We start from the raw sequence: 19,961 nt of genomic DNA on the forward strand, positions 1-19,961 counted from the left end.
CACACATAATTTTCAAAAAAGCTAGGCATGGTAGCACACTCCTTTAATCCCAACACTCGGGAGGCAGAGGTAGGCAGATCTCTGTGGAGTTCAAGGCCAGCATGTTCTACAGAGTGAGTTCCAGGACAGCCAAAGTTACATAGTAAGATTCTCTGTTAAATAAATAAGTAAATAATTAAATCTGCCTTTTAAAAAGTAACTTAAAAGATGAACTATCCAGGATATAAACTTCTAAGGTCCAAATCTAGGATTATACAATATAAGGCCTGGTAACACCAGCCTCAGGATGACCAGTCAAGTGGTTTTGCTTGAGTGGGAATAACTGGTCTAGGTGTATAATTCAGGGGGCTAATCCACAGCTTGATCCACAGTTTGTCTAGGTTGAGACAGAAGGTGAGAGTAGGCCTGAGAAAAGCTTTCAGACCCAAACAAATCTGCCAAGCCTACTGACAGATTCCATGTTGGTAGAATCAGTTGATTCTGCTTATGCCCTTGTCCCCAGGATAGCACTGAGACAGAAGGACTGATGGGAAACAGCACTGGGGTGGGGCAGGCATGTTATAGCTGAGGACCTGTTTGAATATCGTGCCAAGCAATTTTTCTTTAACCTGAAGCTACAATCTAAGGAGCAGGAAAGGTAGTAAATTAGACCTGATTAGACCTTGGAAGGTGGACAAGAAACTGCCTCATAGGAACCTCCCTCAAAATCTGGAGGTGGATGAGAAAAAGCTCTCTGGCATCATCTCCCAGCACTGCCTGTCTTTCCATATTTTAGGGGATCACAGGACATGCTGTTGAGGTTCAGGCTGCCTGTAGTTCAGCCTTTCTTATGTCATGGTCTCTGAAGACATGGAAGGTCAAAGATACCAGCACAGAGCAGTGTCCTACTTTCTCATTTAGGGTAGGGAGAAATGACAGCATGAATTAATACAAAGCGGGAAAGGTAAATGTTGGTTAAGTGGAAGTGTCAAGTCTTGAGAAGATTCCCATTGTATGTGGGTGTGGGTGTGGGGGGGATCAAGCCTCTGTCTCAGCTTGTGCAATGTGAAGACATCCTGGCAGGCACTTAGTGCATTTAAAAAATGTTTTGTGGTATTTATATCAGCAAATGTGTGTAGTCATTAGTAATGTTGGTAATGTCTGTTAGGAATGCTTAGCTAGTGTTTTATTGAGGATTTTGTTTCTTTCAGAAGACTCAATTTCTGATCTTACTTGTAATGAACGAGCCTTTAAACATCATAAAGACAGAAACTGTCTGTGGAGTTAAAGCTGAATGATTCAGGTTACTTTATCCTAGTAGTAAAAATGTCAGAATGGAAGAAAGTAAAATTATTGAGGCATGAGACATATCTAATTTTTGAGATAGGGTTTCTTTGTGTAGTCTTGACTGTCCTGGAACTAGTTCTGTAGACCAGTCTGGCCTTGAACTTAAGAGATCCATCTGCCTCTGCCTCCCAGGTGCTGGGATTAGAGGCGTGTGCCACCACCGCCTGGCCAGATCTTTTTTTTTTTTTTTTTTTTTGAAGTAAGATATAGATGTATAATGCAGGCTGGCCTTAAATATGTGACTCATTTGCCTTAGCTGCCCAAGTGTCAGGGTTATTGGCATGCATCACCATATCCAGTTCCTGAACAGTTACCTTCAGAATGAGAACATAGAATACCTAAGTCTTTAATTTACTCAATGGTTTATTATGATTTTTCTCCACTTGTTTACAGTTTAGATATTTAAACATTCCCACCTTGGTGGTATTAGGAATTGATCCCAAAATGTTGCACATGCTGGGAAAGTTCTCTTTTACAGATATGTTCCCAGATCTTAGACATCTAAATCTAAAGAAAAAATGTTTGAGTTTTAATGCAGTCTTAGTTAAGAGAGAATTCCATCACTTCCCCTCTTGCATTTCCTCTCTCCAGTTCCTCTCAGGTATTCCCTCAGTGCTCTTTCACGCCCCTCACTCTCAAATTGTTAGCCTCTTTTTCTTTGATTATTATCGTTACATAAACACAGAAGTATATGTAGTTGGACTTTCCTTTGGGCCGCCAACTCACAAATAATGACATAGAGACTTACTAATTATAAAAGCTTGGCTCTTATAACTTAAATTAACCTGTTGCTATTGATCTACATTCTGCCACGTGGCTTGTACCTCTCTCCCATTCTGTACATCGGATTTGTTCCATGTCTCCCTGGCATCGCCTGCCTCTCCTCCTCCCAGAGCTCTTCTCTCTCTGCCTGTTCTCTCCTGCCTATCTGTTGAACATTTAGCTCTTTATTAAGCCAATCAGAAGGTGCCTTAGGCAGAGACACAGCTTTACAGTGTACAAAAAGATTATCCTATGGTGGTATTTTATTTGTACTGAAATGTGATTTTAATTGTATGTTAATAAATAAAGTTGCCCAGGGGTCAGAACTATTAGAGCCATAGCAAGAGTGTGGGGGTGGTGGCGCACACCTTTAATCCCAGCACTTGGTAGACAGAGCTAGGTAGATCTCTGTGTGTTCAAGGATACAGCCAGCATTGGAGAAACACGCCTTTAATCTCATTCTCAACCATAGAAGACCTGGAAGTCTCTACAGACAGGCAATAACGAGGCAGTCATGTGTTTGGGTTTACAACCATTGAGAAGGCAGAACAGAAAGACTATATAAAGACAAACACACAGGAAGTAGCTCTCTTTCGGAGAGGTCTCTTGGCTCAAGAGGCTAGCTGCAGGGTAAGGCTCTTAGCTCTGATCTCTTGGCTTTCTTCTTTGCATTGGTTCTGTGGTTCTTATTTAATAAGACGGTTGGTTACATCTACATTACCCCACAACATGTATATATATGTATGCACAAATGTTTATGAAGCCATTTCTAGAAGAGACTTTTTCACACCCAGACTCTGGCTTTTACAAACTTTTATCCCCTTTCCATCTGCTCTTCTGGAATATTCTCTGAGCCATAAATTCAGGAGCTGCAGATGTGTCTGTTGGGACAGGGCTCCTATGATCTCTGTGTATGTCCAGATGTCGCTTTCTCTGATGGTCTCTAGCAGCTCTAAAGAGAAGTTTCTTTGATGCAGGGTAGCAGCTACACTTAACCAGGAAAGGTGTATGGCAAACCAGATCTACAAAGTACTTAGTCATCTAAAGATAACTTTGTTGAGATACAGTTCAGTGTCTTAAGTATACATATTGATTTTAAGTGTATTCAGGGCTGTATAACCAGCACCACTATGTAATTTCAGAACATTTTCATTATTCCACAGAGAAACTTGAGGCCTTCTGATAATTACTTTTTATTTTCCCCTCTAATCTACCTGGCAACACCTATTCTTATTTTTGTCCTTGTAGATTTGCCTCAAAGATAAATTCTTAAAGATTGGACAGCTATTTACCAAGCTTTTGTACATAAATATGCCATTTGGCTGAAAATAACATTTATCATGCTAATGCTTCCATATTAATAAATCACTATATATTTATTAATTTTTAAAAATATTTTTTCTTTTATTCTTGAGATTATAATTTATTTGCATTTTCCCTTCCCTTTCCTCACTCCAACTCTTCCCATTTTCCCTCTGTCAAATTTACATCTTTATCTCATTAATTGTTATATGCATGTATGTATGTGTATATACATATATGTTTCTAAATGTAACCTGCTCTGTCTGTATAATGTTACTCATATATATGTTTCCAGGACTGACAATTTGGTATTGGATAACCAGTTGGTGTGCTCTTTCCTGAGGAAAACTGGCTCATACTCTCAGCATTTTGTAGTTGCTGTAGTTCTTTGTGCAGGACTGAGGCCTCATGGGCTTTCCTCTGTCCACTTCGGCAGGTCTCTTGTTGCCCTTGTTCAGCTCATGTTTAGGCAGTCATGTTGGTGAGACATTATGATGTAGCTTCTGACATTAGTAGGAGACACAGTCTCACAGCAAACTCCCAGATTCTCTAGCGCTTATAATAATCTTTCCTCCCCTCTTTGGCAGTATCCCCAAGGTGTTTTGTAGATGTATCCATTTGAGTGGGGCTCCACAACTCTGCACTTGGATTGGTTGTGGTTTTCTGTAATGGTCTCCATCTGTTGCAGAGAAGTTTTCTTGATGAGGGGTGAGGACTACACTTATCTTTGAGTATAAGAACAAATATTTAGATGTATTTAGGGATTATGCTGGTTTAGTGAAATGCTAGTGTTGGTCTTTTCTAAGATCCATGACTTCACCAGCACTGAGTAGTTGGCTAGGTTCTAGGACTGGGCATGCTTTCCCTCTTACTGAGCGGGTCTTACGTTGAGAGGTGTTGGTTGTCACCACTAAGGGATGTGCGCCACTACTGCTCCTTAGGGTTATTATGCTAATTCAAGATTTAAAAACTATGTTGAATTTAGTAAACAAGCCAGCTCTAATACAAGTGTTGACATAGTTCGAGATCTGGAGAATGTCACACATTCTTAATTACTTCTGTTTTCAACTGTTGGTTTTCTCAAGACCATGGGAACAAGATAGTGTCTGATATATTATTTGGTGCTTAGTAAGGAAAGCTTTATTTCTGTCACAGAGGAGGAATCTAGCTTTCCTCCAATTAAGCTTCTCCTCTTCACATTATGCCACACATTTTTCATATGTATCCAATGATGACTTAAAGTATTTGGAAGCAGTTCATAGGAATGTGAATTATTTCCCCTTTCTCTCATTTTTATAACCAAACAGAATTGTCCAAATTTTTATCTGTTTTTATGTGAAAGCTGAAGTCATAAATAGGCTAAAAGGAGCAGAGAGGGGAAAAAAAAACTTTCAGTGACTTCAATATCTGTAAACAGAGACTTTTTTCTGTCCTGCCCTGTCCTGCAGCTGTTTCCAAATAATCACTCAGAGGCTTAATACTAATTGCAAACTGTTTGGCCTGTTGCTCAGGCTTATCACTAACTAGCTCTTACAACTTAATTCAACCCATTTCTATTAATCTATATTTTTTCACATGTCTTATGGCTTTACCTGTGTTCTAATACATCTTGCTCCTCTGGCGGCTGGCTGGCATCTGCCCCAACTTTGCCCTTCTCCCTGTGTCTCTGCTTGGATATCCCACCTGGCTCTATCCTGCCTTGCTGTAGGCCAAAGCAGCTTCTTTATTAACAAATGGTAATAAAACATTCACAGCATACAGAAAGATATCCCACAGCAAATATCCCATGTTTCACAGGTATAGAATTTGTATAAAAAGGGAACAGACTCATATAGCATTTTCAGCTTGTTTACTTTATGTTTTTAAGTAGCTGTAGTCAAAATGCCAAATACGAGTTACTGAATTCCACATATACAAATTTTAATGCTTTAAAGAGCTCAAATTGGAATAGAAAGATAGCAAAAAAGGGACACATACCCATAGAGTTGGGAGATTATTTTAAAATAAAGTACACAATTGTCAAGTGTACAATGTGGTAAATTTATATATACATATACATACATACATGCTACATACGTACACACACATATATTTACACTTCCATGTAGTGATCACAGAACAGATCAGTGTTCTGACTATTTCAGTACCCTGAAGTAGCCCCTTTGTCATGTGTACTCCTTCAAAAGAACTATTCTGGCTTCTGTCACTACAGATTTTGTCAGTTCTTGAAGTACATATAAATGGAATGACACAGTAGTGTTGTGTCAGGCTTTTTTGATTAATCATTATGTCTATAAGATTCAGCCATATTGTTGTTTTTCTGTCAGCAAGTTTTTCTTTATTGTATTACATAAACCAATTTATATATTGGTTCACATGTAGAGATTTGTGTGTTTACAGGTTTTTATTTTTTATGACTAAAGTTATTTAAAACATTTTTATACTTGCCTTTTAGTTAATATATTCACTAATTTTCTTGGGCCAAAGAATTCTATAGTTGTTTTCAAGTGCAGAAAAAATTAATTTGAACAGAATGGGGCCAGTGATATGGCTCAGTATGTGAAGGTGGTTGCTGTGAAGCCTGTAACATGAGCTTGATACTGGAACCCACTCAAAAGTGGAAGGACAGAATTGAGTCTACAAAGTGGTCCTCTGATCTCTACATATGTGCTGCAGCATAATGTTCTCCCCCTTGCATCATGCACACACATAGCAACAATAATAAATACATTATCATTGCCATCTTCATCATTAAGATAGCAGAATGCCAAGCCTGTCTCACAAAAAATTTTAAGTTCATGTAAGTGCAAATACACATTATCTTAGTTACTTTTCTATTGCTGTGAGTAGACACCATGACCAAGGTAACTTATAAAAGAAAGCATTTAATTGGGAGCTTGCTTACAGTTTCAGATGGTGAATCCATGGCTATTACAGTGAGGTGTATGGCAAAATGAGAGAGGGAGAGAGGAAGGAAGGGAGGGAGGAAAGGAGCTAGGGGTACAAAGGTACGGAAAGACACAGGAGCTCACTGGGAATGGCATGGGCCTTTAAAACTCAAAGCCTATCCCCAGTGACATATTTCCTCCAACAGGGCCACACCTCATAATCTTTCCCAAACAGTTCTACCAACTGTTGAACAAGCATTCAAATACACGAGCCTGGGTCATTGGGTGAATAAGCATTCAAACATATGAGCCGGGGCGGGGGGGGGGGGGCATTCTCATTCAAATACTGCACCATTTCAGTTTTTTATAATTGAGCTGGGGGGAAAATAACAATGACCATTTAGGATGGTGCCCTATACTAATTCTATATGGTTATTACATGTTCACTGGTTGAGTAATAGTAGGTACTATACTAGATGCTAAAGATACATATATGAGCCAGGCGGATCTCAGCACTCTCTGTGAGTTCAAGGCCAGCCTGGGCTACAGAGTGAGTTCCAGGAAAGGTGCAAAGCTAAACAGAGAAACCCTGTCTTGAAAAACCAAAAAAAAAAAAAAAAAAAAAAAAAAAAGTCAAACCCTTTACTCACCAAGCAATGAACAAGGGATCAGAACACAATGTTAAGAATGCAATAAATAATAGGACAAACAGGGCAGTACTTGAAGTATCTCTAAACTAGAGTGAGGAAGAGGAGGCATCTTGGAGGAAATGGCATCTAATTTGTATTCTAAATATATTGAGATTAGCTCTGTGACAGAGTGGGAATTGTTATTGAGGTGAGTAAGTTAATGAGAAATTTTAGATGACATTTTCAGATACTAAAATTAGCTGGCCAAGTGGGGGCTCAATTTTTAAAAGCCTTTGAATAATAAATATCAAGGAGATTTGATATCAGCCTCAGGCCAGAAGGGAGCCACTGAAGACTGTTTATTAAAGACGACTTTGAATATATAAAAACCAGTTTCATTAACTACCAATTCACAGTCCTCTCTCAAAAGGAGATAAACTTTGAGTTACTGTATTATTATTGAAGATTTTTAACAGAATGACGTGAACAATTTATATTTTATACATTAAACATTCATAGTAATTCCAGCTTGTCTTTAAGATGCTCACATCATAATTTTGTGTTTTCTCATTTGGTTTGAATTTTAAAATAGAATTAAAACTTTGACTTCTATAAAAATGTGACAGAATTAAAAGTTAGTTTCTAGGATTTAGCTTTGATAATAGCAAAGACACTAGTCACTGGAAAGTGGATTAGATGTATAATTTTACATATTTTATAAATGAAAGTTGAGGAATTTATAAATCTTTTGTGGCTTGGATTTTATCATCTTTTTATTAAATCCATCTACTTACTGAAGTTTACTCTGATGGTAAAAAAAAATACTATAGATTGCCTTTATTTTAAAGCCAATTAAAGCTACCTACAGGCCACAAATTTAAAAGACTTTCTTGTAATTAGAGAATTTTCTTAAATAATCTAGTTTTCCTTGCTAAGTAGTGTAGTCACTAATAATTATAATAGTTTGTGATAACATTATATTCATTCATACATTGGAAGAACCAGTGATCTAAATCTAAATTAGAGATTGACAAACTTTGGTTGCTGAGAATGATGGTTACATTTTTTTTTTAAGATTTATTTATTATGTATACAGTGTTCTGCCTGCATGTATGCCTGCAGGCCAGAAGAGGGCACCAGATCTCGTTCCAGATGGTTGTGGTTGCTAGGAACTGAACTCAGGTCCTCTGGAAGAGCAGCCAGTGCTCTTTACCTCTGAACCATCTCTCCAGTCCATATTTTTATTTTTCTAAGGGAAGAATTTGTAACAGAAACCAAAAATATTCTTTAAAAAGTAAAATACTTACTTACTGGCCCCTTATTGAAAAATCTTCTAGTCTCTTACCTATATAAATGTAATTTAAGTTCTTGATACATGCGTTCTTTTTTTCTTTTTCTTTTTAAAATTTGTTTTAGAACTGACATTTGAAGTGTAACATTTTTATTTTTTACAGAGAAGATGGTGAATTAGAGGATGGTGAGATAGAAGATGCAGGATTTGAAGAAACACAAGATCAGGAAGCAAAAGAGAATGAAAAGCAGAAAGATGAGAAAGCCTACAGGAAATCAAGAAAAAAACACAAGAAAGAAAGAGAAAAGAAAAAATCCAAAAGGAGAAAACATGAGAAACATAAGGTTAGTTAAGATAACATCAACTTTCCATTCCTTTTTGCTGTTTGCTTGCTCACTTGTTTGAGACAGTATCTCATGTGACCCAGCTGTAAGTCATTCGATAGCTGAGCCATCTCTTCAGCCTGGAGCAAGAATTTGTCAGTATCACTCAAGGGTCTAAGGAATAACATACCCTACTGGTTACCACCACTGGCTGAAACAAGCTTCTGTGGCTCTGAACTAGTTTCCTTCTTGTGAATGTCACACGTTTCTTTGTTTCCTTTCAGCATAACTCTCCATCTGGTGATGACAGTTCTGACTACAGCCTGGATTCAGATGTTGAACATATGGAAAGTTCCTATAAGAAAAGAGCGAGCTTCTACAGGGATTATGACATTCCGTTTTCTCAGGTATTGTCTTTTTTATTACGATAAAACATGTGCAACATAAAATATACCATGTAACTGCCTTTCAGAGTATGATTTAGTGGCATTAAATAGATCTGCAGTATTTATCATCACTGCCATCCATCTCCAGAACTTCTTATTCATTTGAAACAGATATCCTGTACCTAGGGATCAGCCCTGCTCCTCCCCCCTCTAACTGCTGCCCTCACTTTGTCTATGAATTTGCCTCTTCTAGGGCCCTCTATCATGCTTTTATCCTTTAGGATCTGACCTGCATTACTCAACATGTTTTCAGGATTCATTCATGTTGAGCATATATTAAAATTTCATTCTTTTTAAGACTGAATAACACTCCATTGTTGTATATGCTACATTTTTGCTTATCCATTTATCTGTTGAGGGACTTTTGGGTTGTTTGCATTTTTTTGGCTGTTGTGAATAATCCAATTTATTAAAATGGGTGTAAAATTGTCTTCAAAACCTTTCATTCATTTCCTTGGAGCATATGTCTAATAGTGAAATTATTGGTGGTTCTTTTTAACTTTCTGAGGAACCAGCAAGCCGTTTTTACAGACTGTCCTGTTTTACCTTCCCATCAGGAATTCTTGAGGCATCTTCTCAGTGTCCTTACTAGGGCTTGTTCTTTTCTGTTTTCATTGGCCATGGGAAGTAGAAAAGGGGTGTTCAAGTGGCATTCATGTTTGGCTTTTTCGTATTGCCTTTTAAAGGTGTCAAATACAAGTTTAAGTTGCGTTTTTTTTTTTTTTTGGAAATACCTGAAAATCTGTTTGTCATGCTAGCATATGTTTGTCAGATACATGCTATGAATTCCCAAGTCTTTGAGATAAAGAATGCAATATATATCAAGTTTACTGGCACTGGTATTTGTCTGGATCACATATTAGATGTTTTCTCTGAGTCTCAAGGCTAGAAGTCCTTATTCAGGATGCTATCAGGGTTGGTTTCCAATGGCAGCTATGTGGAAGTGTCTGTTTAGGCCCCCCTCTCTGGTTTATAGATGTGTGGGTACCTTCCCACAGCTTTGTCCTCACATGGCCATGCTTCTGTGTATAGCAACCCCTGGTGTCTCTGAATGCACAGATTACTCCTCTTTATAAGAATACCCGTCAAGCTGGGCGGTGGTGTCACGTGCTTTTAATCACAGCACTTGGGAGGCAGAGGTAGGCAGATCTCTGAGTTCAAGGTCAGCCTGGTTTACAGAGTGAGTTCTAGGACAGCCAGGGCTACACAGAGAAACTGTGTCTTGAAAAATAACAACAACAAAAGAACATCAAATTATATTAGAGGTTATTTCTGAGGCCTGCCACAGGATGAAGTCACATTCTGAGCTACTGGGGTTAGGGCTCTCTGCACAGGAGTTTTAGAGATTACCTAAACCTGTAGTGCACCAAAGGCACTTTATTCAGCATGATTTCAGTGACTTGTGAATATATGTGACATTGGCTTTTTTTGTTTGGTTGGCTTTTTGTTGTTTGGTTTTGTTTTTCAAGACAGGGTTTCTCTGTGTAGTTTTGGTGCCTGTCCTGGATCTCACTCTGTAGACCAGGCTGGCCTTGAAATCACAGAGATCTGCCTGGCTCTGCCTCCCAGAGTGCTGGGATTAAAGGCGTGTGCCACCACCGCCAGGCAACATTGGCTTCTTTAAACGCAAAAATCATTTGCAATGTTTTAAAAATGCAAGAGTGGTAGAACACTTGCCTAGTATGCTCTGGGTTCCATCCCCAGCACTAGAAAAGAAAACAGCCATAAGGCAACATTATACTTCTTTTTTAAATATGTGCACTGTATGATCAAAGTCCTTATATAAGTATTAATCTTATACTAGGAAAGCAATATTCTTTTCTACAGGAACGTTACTCTTTTTCTTAATTTGATAGTACTAATCTTTTGTGAATTTAGTCTGTTTGATTATGTGGTTTATCGCTCTGTTGTCTTTTTTTTTTTTTAATTTTTGATTTTATTATTTTGTGTTCATGCAGTGCCCCCAGGGGCCAGAAGAGGGCACTGGAACCCCAGGGACTGGAGTTACAGATTAGAATCTATGTGGGTGCTGGAGCTAGAACAGCTGGAGCTATAACACTGGTCCTTTAGAAAAGCAGCCAGTGATATTATCCGCTGAGCCAGCTCTCCAGCCCCAGATTCTTTTGTGTTTGTGCACAAATGTATAAGTGTTGTAGCTGCATTGGCACCTGTGTGTATACATGTGGAAGCCAAAAGACAGTCACTCTCACCTTGCTTTTTGTTTGTTTGTTTGTTTGTTTGAAGATTTGTTTTGTTTTTAATGATGTGTATGTGGGGTGGGGATGGTATGTGCACATGTGCAGGTGCCCATGGAGGCTAGAAGTGTTAGAGCTCCTGGAACTGGAGTTCTTGGTGGTTGTGAGCTGCTTAACATGAGTTCTAGGAATCAGACTCAAACTCTGGAAGGGCAGAATGCAGTCTTAACCATTGAGCCATCTCTCCAGCTCCAACTCACCTTGGTTTTTAAGAAAATGTCTTGCATTGGCCTCTTGTCAAATAGACTGGGTTAGCTAGCTAATGAGTCCTGAGAATCTCCCTGTCTCTGCCTTTCCAGCACTGGGATTACCCTGCCCAGCAGTTTACATCAGTTTTGGGGGATTGAACTCTGTTCTCCATGCTTTACCAGATGAGCTAGTACCCCAGGCCCTGTTGCCTTTTTTATAGTTGGTGTTGCTAAATGACTATCAATAAATGTTTAAGTTGCCTTCTTTTAAAAATTTTAAATCATAGCAGCCGGGCGGTGGTGGCGCACGCCTTTAATCCCAGCACTCGGGAGGCAGAGCCAGGCGGATCTCTGTGAGTTCGAGGCCAGCCTGGGCTACCAAGTGAGTTCCAGGAGAGGCGCAAAGCTACACAGAGAAACCCTGTCTCGAAAAACCAAAAAAAAAAAAAAATTTTAAATCATAGTTAATAATTTTATCTAACTGGGCAAATATTAGAATTAATACCACATGGCTGGGTGCACGCCTTTAATCCCAGCACTCGGGAGGTAGAGACAGGTGGATCTCCGTGAGTTTGAAACCAGACTGGTCTACAGAGAGAGTTTTACGACAGTCAGGGTGATTACACAGAGAAACTTTATCTCTAAAAAAGAAAAAAAAAGAATTCACACTACACCAAATTTAAAATATAATAAGCTAATAACAAGGTATGATCTTTGTTTTTTCTTGGCCTTCAAGTCAGAATTATGTGGAATTTTTCTTGTTTTATTAAAAATTGACTGAAGATATGATAGAATTAATTGTAAAGTACTTGAGTGAAAGATTTAAATGAATACTATCATTAAATAAACTTCTAGGACTAAATTATATATTTGTTTTTCATGCTTTAGTAAGGATGTGATGAAATTAATGTCTATTGTAAACAGTTTTTTTTTATAAGCAATTTTTTCACTCAGTGTTACTTCACCATTAAAGAAAGCTTCTCTATTTGTGATAGACCTCAGCTATAAATGATTTTTTTTGCAAAAAAATTTACAATTTTATTGTATATATCTTTTATAAGGACATTTTCACACAAGTGTCCCTTGTATACTTAACATATTCCCTTCGAGACCCCCACCTTCTCCTTCCTCACTGTCCCTGCTTAGTCCACTTTGTCCCTAAACGGGTTTATTTCTACTCTCATGATATGTAGACACATGAGTTTATGTGTCTGTACAAAGTCTAAGACACACAAAAGCCCACAGTATTTATATTTCTGAAATTGGCTTAATTAGCTTAATATGATAATACCAGTTGCATACATTTTCTACAAATGACAAAACTTTGTTTTTAATGCCTGAAAAACACTGTCCATCCCTCTGTTAATGGCCACCTAGGTTTGTTTTGTAACTTAGCTAATGTGCACAGTGCTGCAGTAGACACGGATGTGTGAATCTCTCTGTGATCTACTGATTCAGACTCCTTTGGCTAAGTAGTCATTGTTGTTGCTATCATCAACATAATCCTTCAGAGTTTTTTGTGTTTCTGTATGAATCTTAAGATTTTTTTTTAGTTTCTGTGGAGAATTAGGTATTGACATTTTGAAGGAGATTGCCTTGAATTTGCAGATTGCTTTTGATAAGATAGCCTTTTCATATGAGGTCTTCTAATCCGAGAACACAGGAAGTATCCACATCTTCTAGTGTCGTCTTCAGTTTCTCTATCCAGCATTTCAATTTTCATTGTGGAGTACTGTAGTTGGATTTTTCTTTTCAGACTGTCAGCTCACAAATAACAACACCTAGACTTATTATTAATTGTAAAAGCTTGGCCTTAGTTTAGGCTTGATCCTAACTAGTTCTTATAGCTTATATTAACCATATTTTTTAATCTATGTTCTTCCACGAGGCTCGTTACCTCATCTCTACTGCCCATCCTGCTCCCTCTGCATCTGGCTGACGACTCCATCTTTCTTCTTCCCAGAGTTCTCTCTCTGCCTGGAAGTCTGACCTCTACCCTCCTGCCTAGCTATTGGCTGTTCAGCTTTTTATTACAACAATCACAGCAGCACATCTTCACATAGTGTACAAATACCCTTTCTTAGCTAGATTTATTCCAAATTTTGGCTTCTAAGAAAATAATTATGAATGATTGCTCCTCTGGTCTCATCTTCAGCATGTTCGATATTGGTATATAGGGTGACTAATGAGTTTTGTGTGTTAATTTCCTAACTTGCTGTGCTACTTTTCTGAAACTGTTTAGCAGATCTGAGGCTTGCTGGTGGAGTTTTCAGGGTCTCTAATGTATAGAATCCTATCACCTGTGAAGAAAAATACTTTTACTTCTTTCTGTCCTATTTGTTTCTTTTATTTTCCTCTTTGTCTTACTGATCTGGCTAAGACTTCATGTATTATATTGAATTGGAGTGGAGAGACTGAACATTCTTGACCTGCCTGCCTCTGACTCTGCAGAGGATTAAAGATGTATGCCTCCACACCCAGCATATGATGGTTTTAATTGTCAACTTGACACAATCTAGAGAGTCTTAGTGAGTGATTATCTGGACTAGGTTAGCCTTTAGGGAATTTTCTTAGTTGAGTGAATTGATGTTGGGAAGACCCACCCTAAATATGGGCAGCATCATTTCATGGACAGGACCTTGGAATGAAAAGGAAAGAGCAAGCTGAAGCTAGAAGCATGTACGTATGTATGCATTTATTCAGTCAGTCAGTCAGTCAGTCAGTCAGTCAGTCAGTTATTCTTAAGCTCTCTGGTCCTGATTATGGAGGTGGTATGACCAGTTCCCTGAAACTCTTGTGAACTTCCTGCTATGATGGACTCTAATCTGGAACCTTGAGCTAAAATAAACCCTAAATTGCTTTTTGTCAGGGTGTTTTTATCATAGTAATAGGGAACAAAATTAGGACACATATATTTTGATATATTATGGTATAATTTAGTTCAAGTTTAGGAATTTTAAAATTTCTGGATGACTCATTCATCATTCAGGAGTATGGTGTTCAAAATCCATGAATTTGTGTATGTTCTAGTTTCTCTTGCTGATTTCTAGTTTTATTCCATTGTGTTCAATTAGAGTACAGGAATTATTTCAATTTTCCTATATTTGTTAAGATTTGGTTTATGCACTAACTTGACTCATGGAAACTCACAGAATCTGAACCATCAACCAGGGTACCTGCATGGGACTGATTTAGGCCCTCTGTATATATGTGGCAGTTGTGTAGCTTAGTCTATACGTGGAACTCCTGGCAATGGGAGCAAGGCTATCCCCGGTGCTTTGGCTGGCTCTTAGGAACCTATTCCTCATGCTAGATTGATGTGCAACCTGAATACAGGGGAGGATGCTTGATCTTATGGCAGCTTGAGGGCCATGCTTTGCTGAAGCCCATGGGAGGCCTGTCCCTTTCTGAGTGATGATGCAGGAGGGGTGGATTGAGGAGGGCAGAGGGAAGGAGAGGAGAGGGAGTGAGATGAGAGGAGGGGAAGCTGTGGTCAGGATGGAAAATAAATAAATTAATAAAAAGATTTGGCTTATGTTCTTTTACATGGTTTATTTTAGAAAAAAATCGGTGGACTGCTGAAAAGAATGTGTATTTTGCAATATTTGGATGGAGTGTACTGTAGTTGTCTTTTAGGTCCATTTGATTTATGATGTAATTTAACCCAAATGTTTTTCTTTTTTCTTGTTACAATGACTTGTCTACTGGTGAGAGTATGGTATTGAAGTCACCCACGATTACTGTGTTGAGGTTAATCTTCTATCTTTACATCTAGTAGCATTTGTTTTATGACATTAGGTTCACCTCTGTCTGGTGTGTATGCCTTTAGAGTTATAATAGCCTCTTGATGGCTTGTCCCTTAATCATTAAGAAATGGCCCTTTCTGTCTCTTCTTATTTTTGTGTGATGTCTATTTGATCAGATATTAGAACAGTGTTACCTGCACATTTCCTATTTCTATTTTCTTGGGAAACCTTTTTAGTCCTTTTACTCAAAGATTGTGTATGTCGGCCGGGTGGTGGTGGCGCACACCTTTAATCCCAGCACTCGAGAGGCAGAGCCAGGCGGATCTCTGTGAGTTTGAAGCCAACCTGGTCTACAGAGCGAGATCCAGGACAGGCACCAAAACTACACAGAGAAACCCTGTCTCGAAAAAACAAAACCAAAACAAAACAAAAAGAGATTGTATATGTCTGACTTTTTTTTACAAAACTTTTACACTTTTTTTTGTTTGTTTGTTTTTGTTTGTTTGTTTGTTCTGATTTTTGCCTTTTTATTGAAAATAGATTTTTGGGCTGGATATGGTGGCACATGATTTTAATTCCAGCACGTGGGAGACAGAGACTGGCAGATCTCTGTGAGTTCGAGGCCAGCCTGCTCTACAAAGCGAGTTCCAGGACAGCCAAGGCTCTTACACAGAAAACCCTGTCTCAAAAAAACAAAAAAGAAAATATTCTTTTCTTATACAATGTATCCTGATTACCATTTCCCCTCCCTCTACTCCTTCTAGTTCCTTCCCACCTCTCCTCCCTTTCTGATCCACTCCCTTTCTATCTCTCATTAGAAAATAATAGCCTGCCGGTTGGTGGTGGCACACACCTTTAATCCCAGCACTCTGGGAGGCAGAGCCAGGCGGATCTCCTGTGAGTTCAAGGCCAACCTGGGCTACAGAGTGAGTTCCAGGAAAGGCGCAAAGCTACACAGAGAAACCCTGTCTCAAAAAACCAAAAAAAAAAAGAAGAAGAAAGAAAGAAAGAAAATGATACGTTTCTAGGAGATAGCAACCAAACATGACAAAATAAAACAAAAACCATCACACTGAGTCTGGACAATGCAACCCAACAGAAGGAAAAGAGCCTCAAGAGAAGGTACAAGAATGAGAGACCCACTTGTTCACACACTCAGGCGTCCTATGAAAATACTGTGCTGAAAGCTGTCATATATATATATATATATATATATATATATATATATATATATATATATATATATAGAGAGAGAGAGAGAGAGAGAGAGAGAGAGAGAGAGAGGATCTGGTACAGACCTGTGCAGGCCCTGTGTGTGCTGTTTCAGTCTCTCTGAGTTCATATGAGCCTTGCTCAGTTGATTCAGAGGGCCTTATTCTCCTGCTGTCTTCCATCCCCTCTGGCTCTTATTTTTAAAGATTTATTTATTTTTATATGCATTGATATTTTACCTGCATGTATGTCTGTGTGAGGGTGCCAGATTCCCTGGAACTGGAGTTACAGACAGTTGTGAAACTGTGATGTGGGTGCTGAGAATTGAGCCCAGGTTCTCTGGAAGAGCAGCCAGTGCTCTTAACCACTGAGCCATCTCTCCAGCCCCCACCTCTGGCTCTTAGACTCACTATACCTCCTCTTTCATGGGGTCCCCTGATATCTGAAGTGTAGATGTAACGGTCTTATTAAATAAGAAACACAGAGCCAAATGCAGAGTTAAAAGCCCAAGAGGTCAGAGCAGTAACTAAGAGCTGAGACTTAAAACCTTTCATCTTACCCTTCGCTGCCGCTGCCATACTTCCCCTAAGAAAGAGACCTACTTCCTGTGTGTCTGTCTTTTTATTGACTTTATGTTCTGCCTTCTCATTGGTTGTAAACCCAGCCACATGACCTCCTTGTCACTGCCTGTCTATACAGACCTCCAGGTCTTCTATGGTTGGTATTGAGATTAAAGGTGTGTGTCTCCATGCTGATGGTGTCCTTGAACACACAAGAGATCTGCCTGTCATGTGATCGGGATTAAGGGTGTGTGCTACCACTGCCAGACTTCTGCTATGGCTTGCTATTAGCTCTCACCCCCAGGCAACTTTATTTATTAACATACAAATAAAATCACATTTCAGCACAAATAAAATATCACCATACTGAAGGGAGGGATTTGATGAAGACATCCCATTTAAAGTTTTGTGTTCCAAGGACTCTCTCTCCATGTAATGTCTGGCTGTGAGTCTCTGTATCTGTTCCTGTCTGCTACAGAAGGAAGTTTCTCTGATAACTAAATAAAGCACTGATCTATGAGTATAGCAGAATGTCATTAGGAGTCATTTTATTGATAGGTTTTTTGTTTTGTTTTGTTTTGTTTTTAGTCTAGTAGTGTTTGGTTTTACCCTAAGTCTCTGGGATATCTAGTCTCTAGTTTTTGGTCACTCAAGCATTGTTGGATGTGGGCCTTAAGTCAAATCAGACATTGGTTGACTATTTCCACCAGTTCAGTGCCACTGTTGTCCTAGCATATCTTGCAGGTAGGACAGATCATAGGTCAAAGGTTTTGTAGCTAGGTTGTTTTATATGTTTCTCTTTTGGTAGCCTACAGAGTACCTTCCTGCACCACACACTAAAACATAGAGGTGAAGGCTCCATGTTAACACCAGCTCAACCTTCTTCATGTTCAGTGAGTTATGTGGGTGTTGTCCTTGGCAATGGGCCCTGCTGTCAGTTTGCAAAGAGTACCCCATTGTCTTAGCAATAGTCTGGGTTGTTTGGGGATTTCCACTGGACCTTCTTGGCCAGCAACTCAATTGAATGCAACTCAGTCCCAATACTGACAGCCTCGTTTGGTGACAAGAGATGGCTAGTTGGGACTCTGTCTCGCCCATTATTAGGATACCTCATTAGGATCATCTTCATATATTTTAGGAAATTTCCACTGCACTAGGTTTCCATATCATACCTCAAATGTCCCTCAATTCCAATTGTCTCTTCCTGCAATCCCTACCTCAACCCTATCTCCTCTCCCCCTCCCCACCTGGTCCTCCCATTCCATCCCCAACCACCTGAAGTCCACTCCTATTCTATTTAATCTTTCAGTGTTTGATATATGCATATTTTATATATTATCCCAAGCTGCTTTACTATTTTCTTTACTTTTAGAAAGACCTTTTGTAAGTGTTAGAACTATGAGGGGAAGGGTTTCCCCAATGCAAGTGCTACAGCTGTTTCAATCTGTATGATATCTTAATATTTCAACTAGAAAGGTAATTCTAATATTTTTTGACGTATATAACATTATAATAATGTTCCTGGCAGTCTGGAGCCAAGGAATACCAAAGTCACACAGCACAGTAACCCTTACACAAGAGATTTGTTGGGAAAGACATAATGAGGATGGTTGCTTCTGTCTGGGTGAGAAACAGCAAAGAACTGAGCTGGACGCAGGCTTTATGTAGAATCTCTGGAGTAGAGCTTTCCAGAGAGGTGATTTCCAGGATAGGGATTGATGGGATTTCTCTTCTTGATCTTGGGGCAAGCTCATTGGTGGGTTTTTGAGCTCAGGGATTGGTGGGATTTCAAGCCCCAGAATTGAGCTCAGGCTTTTTTACTTTGTATAAAAAGGGAAGAGCTTAGCTGCCTGTGTCTGGAGGGGCTGGTTCTATGGGTGGAGCCTGACAGTTGGAGATCCTCAGGGGTGGGTCCTGGTCACTTGCATGCCTCAAGGCCTTACACCTTTTTCTTTGGAAAAGGAATTTACATATGATGGCATGAATTTTAAAATATTTGTATGCCTGTGACTATTGAGACACAGAACATGGAAAATAAAAGCTAAGAAAAAAGTACAGTGTTTAATAATGTAAGTGGCATTTAGTGTACTGAATTTAGTGTTAAATATGGTCATAAAGAAATACTAATGTAGTCAGAACTAATAACTGTCTTTTATCTTTTGTCCTCTCAACTTTTGGGGGAAAAGATACTCTGTGTTACTATCTGTTGCTATTATTAGTTGAACATTTCTGATAATGATTGTCCATTTTTACCTAGCATGGACATATATCAGGAAGTTACATGACATCAAAGAAGAGTCAACATAACAAAAAATTCCACAGTAAAGAATATGCTGAGTCTAGTTTCTACAGTGATGACGACAACTTTGGTAATTATAACCACGAGGAAGAAGACGACTTTTCCAGTCAGCTGAAATATTACAGACAATCTCAGGAATCCTTAGGGAAAAAACAGAGAACTAAAGGAAGCCCGCCAGGTGAGTTTAAAGTTAGTCTATCTTAGAATATGAGAACCATATCGGTTTACAATAACAAATTTCTCAGTTCCTTTAAATTAGAATAAATCTAATTTAAAAAAAAAAGGTGTAGCTTTTAAAAGGGGTGTGGTTGTGCATGCCTTTAACCCCAGCACCAGGGAGGTAGAGGCAGGAGAATATATGTGAATTCAATGCCAGCTTGGTCTACATAGTGAGCTCTAGATCAGCCAGGATCACATAGAGATCCAGTCTCAAAATAAAGCAAAACGAAAAGAATGAATTATGAACCAGATGTTGTGGCTCATACTTGTAGTCCCAGTTTCTTGAGAAACTGAGATGGGAAGATCACTGGGAGTTCTAGGCCAGCCTGGGCTACAGGGTGAGATCCTGCCTCAAAACAAAGATAAATGAAAATAATTAATTATGAAAAACAAACTTCCACAATTTAAAGACATAGCCACACACATATGTTTTTATCTGTATGCCAAGTTGACATCTGAAAAGATGATATACCAGTATTTATAACTGTACTTCCTCAGCATATAAAAGTGTAACA

The 19,961-nt window shown here is 38.8% G+C and overlaps 1 protein-coding gene across 2 annotated transcripts in view; it reads left to right on the forward strand.

Moving 5' to 3' along the window:
* Zc3h6 (zinc finger CCCH-type containing 6) overlaps nucleotides 1-19,961 on the forward strand; it is a 56,288-nt gene that overhangs the window by 16,209 nt on the left and 20,118 nt on the right. The window contains exons 2-4 of one of the 2 annotated variants that reach the window (XM_052723138.1): nucleotides 8,362-8,542; nucleotides 8,806-8,928; nucleotides 19,186-19,405. In XM_052723138.1, coding sequence (XP_052579098.1) covers nucleotides 8,362-8,542; nucleotides 8,806-8,928; nucleotides 19,186-19,405 — 524 coding nt within the window. The remainder of the gene's footprint in view (nucleotides 1-8,361; nucleotides 8,543-8,805; nucleotides 8,929-19,185; nucleotides 19,406-19,961) is intronic. The other variant, XM_052723139.1, reaches the window with a different exon arrangement.

This window comes from Peromyscus californicus, unplaced genomic scaffold, assembly GCF_007827085.1.
Source record: "Peromyscus californicus insignis strain IS unplaced genomic scaffold, ASM782708v3 Scaffold_7__1_contigs__length_154581171, whole genome shotgun sequence".
Lineage (NCBI taxonomy): Eukaryota > Metazoa > Chordata > Mammalia > Rodentia > Cricetidae > Peromyscus > Peromyscus californicus.